This window comes from Salvelinus namaycush, chromosome 12 (genome assembly GCF_016432855.1).
Source record: "Salvelinus namaycush isolate Seneca chromosome 12, SaNama_1.0, whole genome shotgun sequence".
NCBI classification, from domain to species: domain Eukaryota; kingdom Metazoa; phylum Chordata; class Actinopteri; order Salmoniformes; family Salmonidae; genus Salvelinus; species Salvelinus namaycush.
This window is the reverse complement of record NC_052318.1, coordinates 47,776,372-47,792,517: the sequence shown is the minus strand read 5'-3', so window position 1 is coordinate 47,792,517 and position 16,146 is coordinate 47,776,372. Positions and strand designations below refer to the sequence as shown.

Genomic DNA, 16,146 nt, shown 5'->3' with positions numbered 1-16,146 from the left:
CCTCCTTGGAGATGGGAAAACCTTCCAGAAAGACAACCATCTCTGCAGCACTCCATCAATCAGGCCTTAATGTTAGTGGCCAGAAGGAAGCCACTCCTCAGTAAAAGGCACATGACAACCCGCTTGGAGTTTGCCAAAAAGGCACATAAAGGACTGGTCTGATGAAAACCAAGATTGAACTCTTTGACCTGAATGACAAAGTCATGTCTGGAGGAAACCTGGCACCATCCCTACGGTGAAGCATGGTGGTGGCAGCATCATGCTGTGGGGATGTTTTTCAGCAGCAGGGACTGGGAGACTAGTCGGGATTGAGGGAAAGATAAAGAGCAAAGTACAGAGAGATCCTTGATGAAAACCTGCTCCAAAGTTTCACCTTCCAACAGGACAACGTCCCTAAGTCCACAGCCAAGACAACGCAGGAGTGTCAGTGAAGAGAGCTTGAGAGGATCAGCAAAGAAGAATCGTAGAGAAACTCCCCCAAAACAAGCGTGCCAAGCTTGTAGTGTCATACCAAAGACGACTCGAGGCTGTAATCTCTGCCAAAGGTGCTTCAACAAAGTACTGAGTAAAGGGTCTGAATACTTATGTAAATTGTCATAGTTTTTTTATTATTTATAAATTTGCCAAAATATCTAAAACTGTTTTTGCTTTGTCATTATGGGGTATTATGTGTAGATTGATGAGGGGGAAAAGAATTCAATCCATTTTTAGAACAAGGCTGTAAAGTAACAAAATATGGAAAAAGTCAAGGGGTTTGAAGATCACATGCCGTTTCCACTGTATGTACATTAATGGATAGGTAGAGACTTCAGTTCTCTCCTCATATGTACAGTGGGGCAAAAAAGTATTTAGTTAGCCACCAATTGTGCAAGTTCTCCCACTTAAAAAGATGAGAGAGGCCTGTAATTTTCATCATAGGTACACTTCAACTATGACAGACAAAATGAGAAGAAAAAAAATCCAGAAAATCACATTGTAGGATTTTTAATGAATTTATTTGCAAATTATGGTGGAAAATAAGTATTTGGTCACCTACAAACAAGCAAGATTTCTGGCTCTCACAGACCTGTAACTTCTTCTTTAAGAGGCTCCTCTGTCCTCCACTCGTTACCTGTATTAATGGCACCTGTTTGAACTTGTTATCAGTATAAAAGACACCTGTCCACAACCTCAAACAGTCACACTCCAAACTCCACTATGGCCAAGACCAAAGAGCTGTCAAAGGGCACCAGAAACAATACTTATTTTCCACCATAATTTGCAAATAAATCCATTAAAAATCCTACAATGTGATTTTCTGGATTTTCCCCCCTCATTTTGTCTGTCATAGTTGAAGTGTACCTATGATAAAAATTACAGGCCTCTCTCATCTTTTTAAGTGGGAGAACTTGCACAATTGGTGGCTGACTAAATACTTTTTTGCCCCACTGTATATCATTTATGTAAGACAAAAAATGAAGGCATGGCACGTTGCACAAGACCTGCGCTTTTGAAATTCCTATGGGAATTGTTTAGAACGCCACCATTAGGTGAATGATCAGATTGTTTGGAACAGTAATTGGTGACATATTTTATGTCAAATCTCTTATTCCCCAACATGGGGACAATTGCGGGGACCCTCTTGCACAAACTTCTGCCATACCTTACTTCATTGTTAACCCAGCGAAGTCCGAGCTACCAGACCCAGTCTCAGACAAACAAGCGTCTGCTGAATGAATAAAATATGAAAATAATGGCTAACTCTAGAGATCCTTTTGGTTTCCACTGAGTTGGGTAGATCTGCGTTTAGTTTTTTTAACACCTTACTTGTGGAATGATCTCCAGAACTCTCTAAAGTTGGATGTTTTGGAAATGTAAAATTGTATGATTGTGTACATGCAGGGCTCCCTTTTGGCCTTGGTCTCAATGAGAAATGTTTAAATAATGATAAACAAGAGGGGTAAAAAGTATTATAGAGGGCTGGGTTAAGTACAGGGCAGTCTGGATGTTGTAGTCTTTTAGAGGGCTAGGTTAGGTACAGGGCAGCTTCGACGGTGCAGTGCTATCCGTGCTATCTAGCTCTCTGTCAAGAGAATGGGGTGCAAAACTCCAAACCTTGAGGCTGGGGGCACATCATTTGGAATTTGGCTTAGAACACAATTTAAACTCCATCTTATACACACATGACAACACATCCAACTAAACCACACACACACACTCCCCATCTCTACTTACTTAGGCTGCTGCGGCATGCGTCCTCTGGAAGAGGTGGAGGAGGAAGGTGTGTTGGACGAGTGTCCATGGTGACTGTTGCTGCTGCTGTGGCCCTGCCTTTGGCTGCTCTGTGTGTGTCCGTGGGAGGACAAGGGGGTGGAGGAGGGGTACTGGGGCGTACCCATGGTCTGCTGGCTGGGGGTGGTGTACGAGTAGCTGGGGGTCATCATGGGCGTCGACATCGGCTGCTGGGGCGTTGCAAATACCTGCAAATTAATCAATCGGTAAATCAATCAGTCAATCAACTGATATGTGACAAACATCAGTAAAAAAAGAGAACATTCCACTTTTAATATTTCACTATTTCGGTTTTCATCTCTCCAATGTGATTATGGTCCATGTTTGATAATCTTTCTGCGACAACAAGCTTCCTTAGCGTCACTCAGGTAGGTGCTACACACCTATGGATGTGTGTGGATGAGTGGATGAGGCGAGTTACCTTAATTATACCCTAATATAATACAAAGCTATTGGATCATTGGGAAAATGTTTAGTGCTATAAACCCAAAACAAAAAAGAACTCACGTGATAGGCTGAGGTGTTGCCTCCCCCACCCCCGCTGCTGCCCCCGGTGTAACCGTATTGGCTGGAGTCCCACTGGGCGGGCGTGGTGTTGGCATTCTGGCCCTGGCCCTGCCCTGTCACCGCGGCGATGGCACTGAACATCTGAGAGGTCATGTTCCGCGGGAGAGCGTTGACAGCTCGCGTCAGGTCTGAAAGACAGAGAGAGACCGAGAGAAAGATAGCGATATGTAGGGGAAGGGCAGGAAGGAGGGATGGAGAGAGAGAGAACAGTCAGAAATACTGTAACTCTATAGTAGAGGTCGACCGATTATGATTTTTCAACGCCGATATCGGTTATTCGGTTATATATATATATATATATATAAACCTGCATATTTAGTTAATATTGCCTGCTAACATGAATTTCTTTACACTAGGGAAATTGTCACTTCTTTTGCGTTCTGTGCAACATATATATATATTTGTAATAATGACAATATTACAACAATACTGAATGAACAATGAACACTTATTTTAACTTAATATAATACATGAATAAAATCTATTTAGTCTCAAATAAATAATGAAACATGTTCAATTTGGTTTAAATAATGCAAAAACAAAGTTTTGGAGAAGAAAGTAAAATGCAATATGTGCCATGTAAAAAAGCTAACGTTTAAGTTCCTTGCTCAGAACATGAGAACATATGAACGCTGGTGGTTCCTTTTAACATGAGTCTTCAATATTCCCAGGTAAGACGTTTTAGGTTGTAGTTATTATAGGACTATTTCTCTCTATACCATTTGTATTTCATATACCTTTGACTATTGGATGTTCTAATAGGTACTTTAGTATTGCCAGCCTAATCTCGGGAGTTGATAGGCTTGAAGTCATAAACAGTGCAATGCTTGAAGCATTGCGAAGAGCTGCTGGCAAACGCAGTAAAGTGCTGTTTGAATGAATGCTTACGAGCCTGCTGCTGCCTACCACCGCTCAGTCAGACTGCTCTATCAAATCAGACTTACTTATAATATAATAACACACAGAAATACGAGCCTTAGGTCATTAATATGGTCAAATCCGGAAACTATCATTTCGAAAACAAAACGTTTATTCTTTCAGTGAAATACGGAACCGTTCGTAACGGGTGGCATCCATAAGTTTAAATATTGCACAACCTTCAATGTTATGTTATAATTATGTAAAATTCTGGCAAATTAGTTCGCAAACAAGCCAGGCGGCCCAAACGGCTCCATATACCCTGACTCTGTTGCACGGAACGCAAAAGAAGTGACAATTTCCCTAGTGTAAAGAAATTCATGTTCGCAGGCAATATTAACTAAATAGGCAGGTTTAAAAATATATACTTGTGTATTGATTTTAAGAAAGGCGTTGATGTTTATGGTTAGGTACACATTGGTGCAACGACAGTGCTTTTTTCACGAATGCGCTTGTTAAATCATCTGTTTGGCGAAGTAGGCTATGATTCAATGATAAATTAACAGGCACCGCATCGATTATATGCAACGCAGGACAAGCTAGATAAACTAGTAATATCATCAACCATGTGTAGTTAACTAGTGATTATGTTAAGATTGACTGTTTTTATAAGATACGTTTAATGCTAGCTAGCACCTTACCGTGGCTCCTTGCTGCACTCGCATAACAGGTAGTCAAGCCTGCCACGCAGTCTCCTCATGAAGTGCAATGTAATCGGCCATGATCGGTGTCCAAAAATGCAGATTACCGATTGTTATGAAAATTTGAAAAATCGGCACTAATTAAAATTGGCCATTCCGATTAATCGGTCGACCTCTACTCTATAGCTTATCTTTGTTTGGATAGAACACAAAAAAAATTGATTTTCAAATTCAACATTTCTGGTGTGTGTGTGTGTGTGAGAGACTGACCTGCGATGTTGATGTTAGCTGGTGTAGCGTTGACAGAGGCAGGTGTCCGTGTTCGACTACTACTGCTGGGGGTGATGCCTGAAGACAAAAATACAACCAATAAAATCCAAAATAGCACAATAAAGTAGAGCATTTGAAATAATGACACTATTCAAATAGTATCATGAAATTATTTGAAATATGTGTGTTTTTAACCTGAGCCTAGCCTGTGCGAGGTAGAGACGCTGACGCTGCAGCGGGAGAGGGGCGGTGTATGTGAGAGCGCCCTGCATCGGGTCGGATACCCACTATTCCCCACGGTTGACCCTCAAATGGAAATATTCTTTCAACCTGCGGGTCGGCTCATTTTTTTTACAAATCCAGGAGCTTGTTTTGATGCGAATTCCAGACATATAGGCTACCAGCCACGCAAGCAGTGGATCAAGGAACTGTCCATTTTTTTATGTGGTGCTGAAACTTGTTTCACCCCACCTCCAAGTGTACTTTTCCTGGCTAGCATAGCTCACCCGAAAATGTCTAACATAGGCCTAACTGTAGAAATAAAAAGGTTATGAAATACACCATCGTGGAAACAGGTGAAATCCCTGTTTGGTTTGGAAGGATTTCAGAGTCATTGTGGACAAGGACAACAACCCAGTAGCTTAAAGTGCAAACAGGTATTTGTTTATGATAGGCTAATTCGGTTTATTATCAGTTAATAATTACATTAATTCAGAATTTCGTTCATTTAGACCATACACAGGCCATGTCAAGTTTGATTAGCCTAGGCTATAGCCTACTAAATTAAATAATTACTTAATTTGATTCTGGGAATTATTTAAGTTTCAATTCAACTATTTGATTACCTAAACAATATTGAATGTAAAGGTATTGTTTTGTTATGTCGGCTATAGGCTTTCATTAGGTAAGAAGACTAATCAGAAGGCCCTTTTTTCAGAGCGACTTGAGTTGTCAATGTGCGGCATCTCATTGTAAAAATTTTGTTGTAAAGTGTGTTGTAGCAGGAAGCAATTCTTCTTCTTATTTTTTATTTAACCTTTATTTAACTAGGCAAGTCAGTTAAGAACAAATTCTTATTACAATGACGGCCTACTGGGGAACAGTGGGTTAACTGCCTTGTTCAGGGGCAGAACGACAGATTTTTACCTTGTCAGCTCAGGGATTCGATCCTGCAACCTTTTGGTTACTGGCCCAACGCTCTAACCACTAGGCTACCTGCCGCCCCATTTGTGGATACTATCATATCCACAAATGTTGGGTTTATTTCTACAGGATCCATTGATAATTGTCCTTGTAAATCATAAACTGCATTAATGGCTCTGTCTGCATTTAACTTAATGTGCCAAGCCAGCAATTTACCAGGTTTTTCACCTTGATCATAGACTGTTTCAGCCTCGTTAAGCTGTTTGCAGCCTTTGAGGTGGAAAGTTCTGCATACTGAGGTTAAATTATTTTTTATTTTTTAAAGGGGTGGATCAGCTTAATATTACTGAGCTTTTAATAATTCCTTGTTTACTTCTGGGTTATCCAAAAAAGCTTCCCTCTCCAATTCTCAGATTTTGCTGTCCAACTCTCTCATTTTCAGATTTGAAACTGGTAAAATGTATCATTAGCCTCTTAATGGTTATCTGTAGGAGGAAGGTATATAGTGGGTGCAATTAAGCTTGGAATGTACTGAGTGTAGGGAAAACGATCACGTGGCAGGCACTGATAAGGGGAGCGAGCCGTGGATTCGTGATGAAGGGGGTTGAGGTCAGGTCACGTTAAGGGAGAAGGAACAGTTTATTGCCCGTATCACTTAGTTTCCTGCCTAGCAATAGAGATGCAATGTTTAGCAAGGAGGAGGAGACTCCACCCAAATTGGGGTATGTATACCACCACTGGTGGAACCATGACTTTGTCGGTTCAGCTGTTCGATCCTTTGGGATGAATAAATTTGGTTTAAACTTTCAGTGTCTGTCGAGTTCTTACTCTGATATTTAGAACCTAACAGTAGGTACTTAAGTTAATACCTGCAGTCAACTTGTGCTATATGTTAGGAGATAAAGCAGACTGCGTTCTTCATTTCACCGGTCACATTATTTTACATTATGAAGCTAACTGTAGTTCCCCAGAACAGTTGAGCCAGTCATGTGTTTGTTTATAAATAGAACAATGGGAGAAAGCAGGAGCTGGTGAGTCCAGCTGTGTATTTGGTTTAACTTCCTAGTTGGCTAAGTAAGTGGCTGAATTAATGAGATGGAGCATCATATCGTTTTAGCTTTCTGCGTGTTTGAGAAGTCATAGCGCTTTGAGTGAGTAATCTGTACAGCTGCCACTGCTATTTTAGATTTATCTCCTTTCCATTCTCAGACCCTCAGTCTGCTCCTCCCCCCTCTTCTCCAAGCAGAGCTGGCAGGGCCGTTGCCCTAGCGACTCAACACAGATACAGTGTGTGCACATGCTGCTTCAGAGCCAGTGCTCTTCTTCCATGCATCAAAACTTGGTCATTGGCACATTGTCTCTCGTTCACATTCGCATGTAAAATGCCCAAATTCACCAAAAATGACATTCGGTAACTACTACCTATACTTCTGTAACTTTATTAGCCGGATTGCCTGTCTTTGCAATTAGTTTATTTTTGTTCGCAATTGTTAGCATATTTAGCTAGCAGCCTCCATGGAAATGCGCCATTACTTGTGCTAATTTTGTTAGCATTCTGGTAATATTTCATTTTTTTTGCGGTTTGTGTACTAAAACGCTAATACCGTAAATCCCGTGATGAGTAGGACGGTATGACAATATGAAAATCTGGATACGGCCCAACCCTAGCACTTTCTATAGTATTTTATTTCATTTAAAACCCTTGAGATGGGAAAACATGACAGAATGTTAACATTAGGTGAAATTAAGTTTTTTAAATTATTTTTTTAATCAAGTTACACTACCCAAAATGTATTCTACTCGTGGAACGACACTCATACCTGGTACCGGTTCCTGGAAGTGGTCTTTGAACCAGCGGAACAGTCCGTTAACTGTGGGGAACATCTGGGAGCGGTAGCGGAACCCGTCAGGACTGATGGTCACAAACTCAACACTGTAGAGACAGAGCAGAGGACAACAAGACAGATTCAGATACAACACATCACCTCACTCAGAACAGTCAGCTGCTCCAAACTGTAATGGTTAAAAGGTTTAGAGTTTGGTTGAGGGTGTCCAATCAAAACTCATATTTTGACCAATGAGTAAAATAATGTTAATTGTGTAGATAATCCCCTAAGAAAACCAATGGTCCAAACTTCATGTCTCTATCATAATCCGTTCAAAAGTTTGAGTTTTTACCCTTGCACGACGGCCAAAATGAGAGGCCAGAGAAAAAAAAAGTGGACAAACATAAGAAAAATTGCACACAGCATCAAGCCTACCTGACAGGCTGAATGAAGGCTACCTGACAGGCTGCATGAAGGCTACCTGACAGGCTGCATGAAGGCTACCTGACAGGCTGCATGAAGGCTACCTGACAGGCTGCATGAAGGCTACCTGACAGGCTGCATGAAGGCTACCTGACAGGCTGCATGAAGGCTACCTGACAGGCTGCATGAAGGCTACCTGACAGGCTGAATGAAGGCTACGTGACAGGCTGAATGAAGGCTACGTGACAGGCTGAATGAAGGCTACCTGACAGGCTGAATGAAGGCTACCTGACAGGCTGAATGAAGGCTACCTGACAGGCTGAATGAAGGCTACCTGACAGGCTGAATGAAGGCTAAGTGACAGGCTGAATGAAGGCTAAGTGACAGGCTGAATGAAGGCTACCTGACAGGCTGAATGAAGGCTACGTGACAGGCTGAATGAAGGCTACCTGACAGGCTGAATGAAGGCTACCTGACAGGCTGAATGAAGGCTACCTGACAGGCTGAATGAAGGCTACCTGACAGGCTGAATGAAGGCTACCTGACAGGCTGAATGAAGGCTACCTGACAGGCTGAATGAAGGCTACCTGACAGGCTGAATGAAGGCTACCTGACAGGCTGAATGAAGGCTAAGTGACAGGCTGAATGAAGGCTACGTGACAGGCTGAATGAAGGCTACGTGACAGGCTGAATGAAGGCTACGTGACAGGCTGAATGAAGGCTACGTGACAGGCTGAATGAAGGCTACGTGACAGGCTGAATGAAGGCTACGTGACAGGCTGAATGAAGGCTACGTGACAGGCTGAATGAAGGCTACGTGACAGGCTGAATGAAGGCTACGTGACAGGCTGAATGAAGGCTACGTGACAGGCTGAATGAAGGCTACGTGACAGGCTGAATGAAGGCTACGTGACAGGCTGAATGAAGGCTACGTGACAGGCTGAATGAAGGCTACCTGACAGGCTGAATGAAGGCTACCTGACAGGCTGAATGAAGGCTACCTGACAGGCTGAATGAAGGCTACCTGACAGGCTGCATGAAGGCTACCTGACAGGCTGAATGAAGGCTACCTGACAGGCTGAATGAAGGCTAAGTGACAGGCTGAATGAAGGCTAAGTGACAGGCTGAATGAAGGCTACCTGACAGGCTGAATGAAGGCTAAGTGACAGGCTGAATGAAGGCTAAGTGACAGGCTGAATGAAGGCTACGTGACAGGCTGAATGAAGGCTACGTGACAGGCTGAATGAAGGCTACGTGACAGGCTGAATGAAGGCTACGTGACAGGCTGAATGAAGGCTACGTGACAGGCTGAATGAAGGCTACGTGACAGGCTGAATGAAGGCTACGTGACAGGCTGAATGAAGGCTAAGTGACAGGCTGAATGAAGGCTACGTGACAGGCTGAATGAAGGCTACGTGACAGGCTGAATGAAGGCTACCTGACAGGCTGAATGAAGGCTACCTGACAGGCTGAATGAAGGCTAAGTGACAGGCTGAATGAAGGCTACCTGACAGGCTGAATGAAGGCTACCTGACAGGCTGAATGAAGGCTAAGTGACAGGCTGAATGAAGGCTACCTGACAGGCTGAATGAAGGCTAAGTGACAGGCTGAATGAAGGCTATCTGACAGGCTGAATGAAGGCTAAGTGACAGGCTGAATGAAGGCTACGTGACAGGCTGAATGAAGGCTAAGTGACAGGCTGAATGAAGGCTACGTGACAGGCTGAATGAAGGCTACCTGACAGGCTGAATGAAGGCTACCTGACAGGCTGCATGAAGGCTACCTGACAGGCTGAATGAAGGCTACGTGACAGGCTGAATGAAGGCTAAGTGACAGGCTGAATGAAGGCTACGTGACAGGCTGAATGAAGGCTACGTGACAGGCTGAATGAAGGCTACCTGACAGGCTGAATGAAGGCTACCTGACAGGCTGCATGAAGGCTACCTGACAGGCTGAATGAAGGCTACCTGACAGGCTGAATGAAGGCTACGTGACAGGCTGAATGAAGGATACCTGACAGGCTGAATGAAGGCTACCTGACAGGCTGAATGAAGGCTACGTGACAGGCTGAATGAAGGCTAAGTGACAGGCTGAATGAAGGCTAAGTGACAGGCTGAATGAAGGCTAAGTGACAGGCTGAATGAAGGCTACCTGACAGGCTGAATGAAGGCTAAGTGACAGGCTGAATGAAGGCTAAGTGACAGGCTGAATGAAGGCTACGTGACAGGCTGAATGAAGGCTACGTGACAGGCTGAATGAAGGCTAAGTGACAGGCTGAATGAAGGCTACGTGACAGGCTGAATGAAGGCTACCTGACAGGCTGAATGAAGGCTAAGTGACAGGCTGAATGAAGGCTACCTGACAGGCTGAATGAAGGCTAAGTGACAGGCTGAATGAAGGCTATCTGACAGGCTGAATGAAGGCTACGTGACAGGCTGAATGAAGGCTACCTGACAGGCTGAATGAAGGCTACCTGACAGGCTGAATGAAGGCTAAGTGACAGGCCCACTTTCCGAGTTGAACTTGTCATCTTTGTCGAATCCACAGGACATAAAACAATATAGAGTTAAGATAAGTAGTATTTTTTATATTTTAGTATATGCTTTTCATATTAATGCAAAATTCCTGCAATTTTTTCAAGATTGTTCACAAGACACGCATCTCTGAAATGTCAACGGAGCACTGAGCGTACCGCAAGCTTCTTTATTTTCAAAGTCTTTTTACATTTAATTCAGTTTGTGTCATGTTAATTCAGCTTTTTGTGACCCACAGAAACAACTTTGCAGATGACCACATCACCAAAAGGCATTGCGAAAAAGCACACCGCTCTGTCAACAGAGCTCAGTGCTTATTATCGGATGTAGTAGGTTACAAAATCGGACTTTTTGCATATAATGTTAATGATATGTTAGAGAAAGACCACACTGAACAATTCAGAACATGAACAATCATATTTATCTTGGTAAAATCGATTTTATAAGGAAGTGAAATTTCATCACCAAAGTGCGTTTTCACCCACTCTGGGCAGACCGGGTGGACACCCTACAATTTGGGCAGAGTGGGTGGACACCCTATTTAGTTCCTAATTTAAAAAGATAAAATCTATTGAAAGCTCCATTTTCTATTGACATTAATTTAACATATTGTCCAAAAATAAGGGAGGCATTGGGACATCTAAAGCTAATTTCCTGCATTTCTACTAGGGCTGTCTCCAACTAAAAAAAAATATTGGTCGACCAAGAACAGTCTTTTCCAATCGATTGGTCGTAATTTTCAAATGCGTATTTTTTACATATATAGACACACCCTATGTGTATTAATCAAATCAACTAGGCTATATGTACTTTACTTTTGATGAAATAATTAAGACAAATGAGCCAGAGATCGAGAGAGACTAACCAGAAGAATAACCTGTTCCCGACCATCCTCTTGCTGCTGCTGGCCTTCACAGATTCTTCCATTATGCGTCTGAATTTGACGGTAATAGGCTACACCAGCGGCAACCTTTTCAATTTGGAGTGCCAATTTATCTTACCATTTCTACCCATCTGAGTGACAGTTAGGATTTTCATATGCACATTTTCGTGGAACAGTTTAATTTCTTTTATAATAGTCTTTGGTTAATCTACATTCAATATAAATCTAAATGTAACTTAATGCCATTGCCAACTATGTAAAAATAGCCTACATAAAACCAAAACATGAAAGCATTGCAGCCTGCAGGTAGAAAATATCCTGATAAAAATAAATATCCTATAAATCACATTTGCAGGCAGGCCATGCGTAGCCACAAACTTGATATATTGCATCAACTATCAACTGGGTCGCCGAAACTCGCGCTAGCAAACTTGAAACATTGTGTAAAATATTCTGGGCTCTCAGAGTTCGCCTAGCCAGTGAACTCGGGACAGACACAGCTGTAGGCTATTTGTACAAGGGATAAGAAGTAATCAGGTATTTTATGACGTTTCCTCTGGATCAGAGCATTACATTTTCCCCTTTCGTATGAAGTGGTTATCGAAAGGGAGAGAACTGGAAATATTGTTAAAATAATTTGAGGAACTATCTGAAAACAGACTTACTTCACTTGCTGTTTGAGGTGAAGAAAAATTACTTTGGGAAGCTCCACTGCTCATTAGTGGTGGCGAGTTAAGACAATCAGAAATAGTATCAGACATCCCAAAATGGGCACATACAGTTGAAGTCGGAAGTTTACATACACTTATGTTGGAGTCATTAAAACTCGTTGTTCAACCACTCCACAAATTTCTTGTGGCAAGTCGGTTAGGACATCTACTTTGTGCACGACAGATGTAATTTTCCCAACTATTGTTTACAGACAGATTATTTCACTTATAATTCACTATCACAAATCCAGTGGGTCAGAAGTTTACATACACTAAGTTGACTGTGCCTTTAAACAGCTTGGAAAATTCCAGAAAATTATGTCATGGCTTTCTAAGCTTCTGATAGGCTAATTGACATCATTTGAGTCAATAGGAGGTATACCTATGGATGTATTTCAAGGCCTACCTTCAAACTCAGTGCCTCTTTGCTTGACATCATGGGAAAATCAAAAGAAATCAGCCAAGACCTCAGGAAAAAAAAAATGTAGACCTCCACAAGTCTGGTTCATCCTTGGGAGCAATTTCCAAACGCCTGAAGGTACCACGTTCATCTTGCGTACTTGCGTACTATTGTTTGTACACAATAGTACGCAAGTATAAACACCATGGGACGACGCAGCCGTCATACTGCTCAGGAAGGAGACGCGTTCTGTATCCTAGAGATGAACGTACTTTGGTGCGAAAGGTGCAAATCAATCCCAGAACAACAGCAAAGGACCTTGTGAAGATGCTGGAGGAAACAGGTACAAAAGTATCTATATCCACAGTAAAACGAGTCCTATATCGACATAACCTAAAAGGCCGCTTGGCAAGGAAGAAGCCACTGCTCCAAAACCGCCATAAAAAAGCCAGAATACGGTTTGCAACTGCACATGGGGACAAGATCGTACTTTTTTGGAGAAATGTCCTCTGGTCTGATGAAAGAAAAATAGAACTGTTTGGCCATAATGACCATTGTTATGTTTGGAGGAAAAAGGGGGAGGCTTGCAAGCCAAAGAACACCATCCCAACCGTGAAGCACGGGAGTGGCAGCATCATGTTGTGAGGGACTGGCGCAAATCACACAATAGATGGCTTCACGAGGGAGGAAAATGTTGTGGATATATTGAAGAAACATCTCAAGAAATCAGTCAGGAAGTTGAAACTTACTCGCAAATGGGTCTTCCAAATGGACAATGACCCCAAGCATACTTCCAAACTTGTGGCAAAATGGCTTAAGGACAACAAAGTCAAGGTATTGGAGTGGCCATCACAAAGCCCTGACCCCAATCCTATAGAACATTTGTGGGCAGAACTGAAAAAGCGTGTGTGAGCAAGGAGGCCTACAAACCTGACTCAGTTACACCAGCTCTGTCAGGAGGAATGGGCCAAAATTCACCCAACTTATTGTGGGAAGCTTGTGGAAGGCTACCCGAAACATTTGACCCAAGTTAAAAAAAGTAAAGGCAATGCTACCAAATACTAATTGAGTGTATGTAAACTTCTGACCCACTGGGGATGTGATGAAAGAAATAAAAGCTGAAATAAATTGTTCTCTCTACTATTATTCTTATTATTTCACATTCTTAAAATAAAGTGGTGATCCTAACTGACCTAAAACAAAGAATATTTACTAGGATTAAATGTCAGGAATTGTGAAAAACTGAGTTTAAATGTATTTGGCTAAGGTGTATGTAAACTTCCGACTTCAACTGTATATAGGCCTACGTGCAGATGTAGACTAGTCCTACTTATATGCATAATCAGTTGCACGTCCTTACTCAACATTGACAGCAGCGTTTCAAACAAAAGACTAATAAATTGACAACCGAAATGGAATTAAATAAACAAAAACTTGTTTCTCACAAGTATAGTATAGGTTGTGAGTTATGCAAAACACATGTTCACTGTAGGCCTAAATGACGAATAATAATAATAATACGGGGCGTAAAATTAACACCTGCCAATTGCGGGTCGATTTTTGCATTGGTGGACAAGACGCCCATTTCACCAGCCACGTTGTCAGGTGATCAGGGCTCCACAATGCCAGTATCACTCGCATTTGTATATAAAAAATATTGAAGTTCGATCACATTTATAGCAAAGTTACATAGCTGGTAAATTAATCGCACAAAGTAAAATAAACTACAAATCCTATAACCTATTCTACCTCCAGCTGCAACACAGCCTGGCTAGGGACTGTGCACATAAATAGCTAATTTTCTTGAAAGAAATGTTTACTTTAGTGAGATTTTATCCCTGTGTTTCTTGGCTATTTACATTGTTTTGTCCAAAAACATTGTTTTTCAATGTTTGAGTTTCAACTGCTAGACAACGCAGCTATTAGTCAAGCTCTCGAGTCACGTAACCACGGTAACCTCCCACCCCTTCAAGGGACATATTAACATTTTTGTCTCATCTGTCCCTTTACAGTGAAGATCTGTGAAGTTATTTGGATTTTTACGAATGATCTTTGAAAGACAGGGTCCTGAAAAAGAGACATTTCTGTTTTGATTTGTTTAACAGTTTTTTGGTTACTACATGATTCCATATGTGTTATTTCATCCTTTCCAGAAGGACAACCAGCACTCCACCAATCAGCACTCCACCAATCAGGCCTTTACGGTAGAGTGGCCAGACGGAAGCCACTCCTCTGTAAAAGGCTGGGAGACTAGTCAAGATCGAGGCAAAGATGAAGAGAGCAAAGTACAGAGAGATCCTTGATGGAAAACCTTCTCCAGAGCGCTCAGGACCTGACTGGGGTGAAGGTTCACCTTCCAAGAGGACAACGACCCTAAGCAGACAGCCAAGACAACGCAGGAGTGATTACGTAATAATTTGGGGTGTGTTATTTCTCACATTATTAGCCCAGAGTTTTTGTTGTGTTATTACATACAGCCGGGAACTACTTTTGGATATCAGAGCGGCGGTAACTCATCAGCATTACCATCAGGAATATCACTTTTCCGAAACGGATCCTTTGTTCGTACCCCCCAGGGCAATTGAACTGATTCCAGAGACTGATCCAAAACCCAGCCGGCGGAGAAGAGGTATTCGGAGTGGACTTCTAGTCCGACTCAGGAGGCGCGCACACCACCCACCGCTTCCGAGTATATTACTCGCTATTGTTCAGTCTCTGGATTTCCTTCCAGGAAGACATCAGGGATTCTAAAATACTCTGTTTCACGGAAACATGGCTCCTTTGGGGATACACTGCCTGAGTCCGTACAGCCAGTTGGGTTCTCAGTTCATCACACAGACAGGAATAATTATCTCTCCGGGAAGAAGAAGGGCGGGGGTGTATGTTTCATGATTAACTACTCATGGTGTGATTGTGATAACATACAGGAACTCAACTCCTTTTGTTCACCCGACCTAGAATACCCCAATCAAATGTATTACCTCCCAAGATAATTATTTTCGGTTAGTCACAGCCGTGTATATTCCCCCTCAAGCCGATACCACGACAGCACTCAAAGAACTTCACTGGAATTTATGCAAACTGGAAACCACATGTCCCGAGGCAGCATTTATTGTAGCTGGGGATTTTAACAAAGCAAATTAGAGGAAAACGCTACCGAAGACAAGCTAAATAACTTCGCCCTCTGAGGGTGCCACTGACGCGTCCCGCTACCAAGGACTGTGGGCTCTCCTTCTCCATGGCCGACGTGAGTAAGACATTTAAGCGTGTTAAATCTCGCAAAGCTGCCGGCCCAGACGGCATCCCTAGCCATGTCATCAGAGCACGTGCAGACCAGCGGACATATTCAATCTCTCCCTGCTGTCCCCACATGCTTCAAGATGGCCACGATTGTTCCTGTAACCAAGAAAGCAAAGGTAACTGAACTAAATTACTATCGCCCCATAGCACTCACTTCGGTCATCATGAAGTGCTTTGAGGCTACTTCAGGATCATATCACCTCTGGCTGGATAAGGGGACAGGGTTTAGGGTTAGTTAGCTGTAGTCATGGTAACTCACA

At 42.5% G+C, this 16,146-nt stretch overlaps 1 protein-coding gene across 1 annotated transcript in view; it reads right to left on the bottom strand.

The window, feature by feature from the left end:
* The window catches only part of LOC120057358 (transcription elongation factor SPT6), a 60,210-nt gene that overhangs the window by 5,520 nt on the left and 38,544 nt on the right, over window positions 1-16,146 (bottom strand). The window contains exons 34-37 of the mRNA XM_039005948.1: window positions 7,631-7,743; window positions 4,668-4,745; window positions 2,779-2,966; window positions 2,215-2,459 (exon numbers count right to left, since the gene is read on the bottom strand). Coding sequence (XP_038861876.1) covers window positions 2,215-2,459; window positions 2,779-2,966; window positions 4,668-4,745; window positions 7,631-7,743 — 624 coding nt within the window. The remainder of the gene's footprint in view (window positions 1-2,214; window positions 2,460-2,778; window positions 2,967-4,667; window positions 4,746-7,630; window positions 7,744-16,146) is intronic.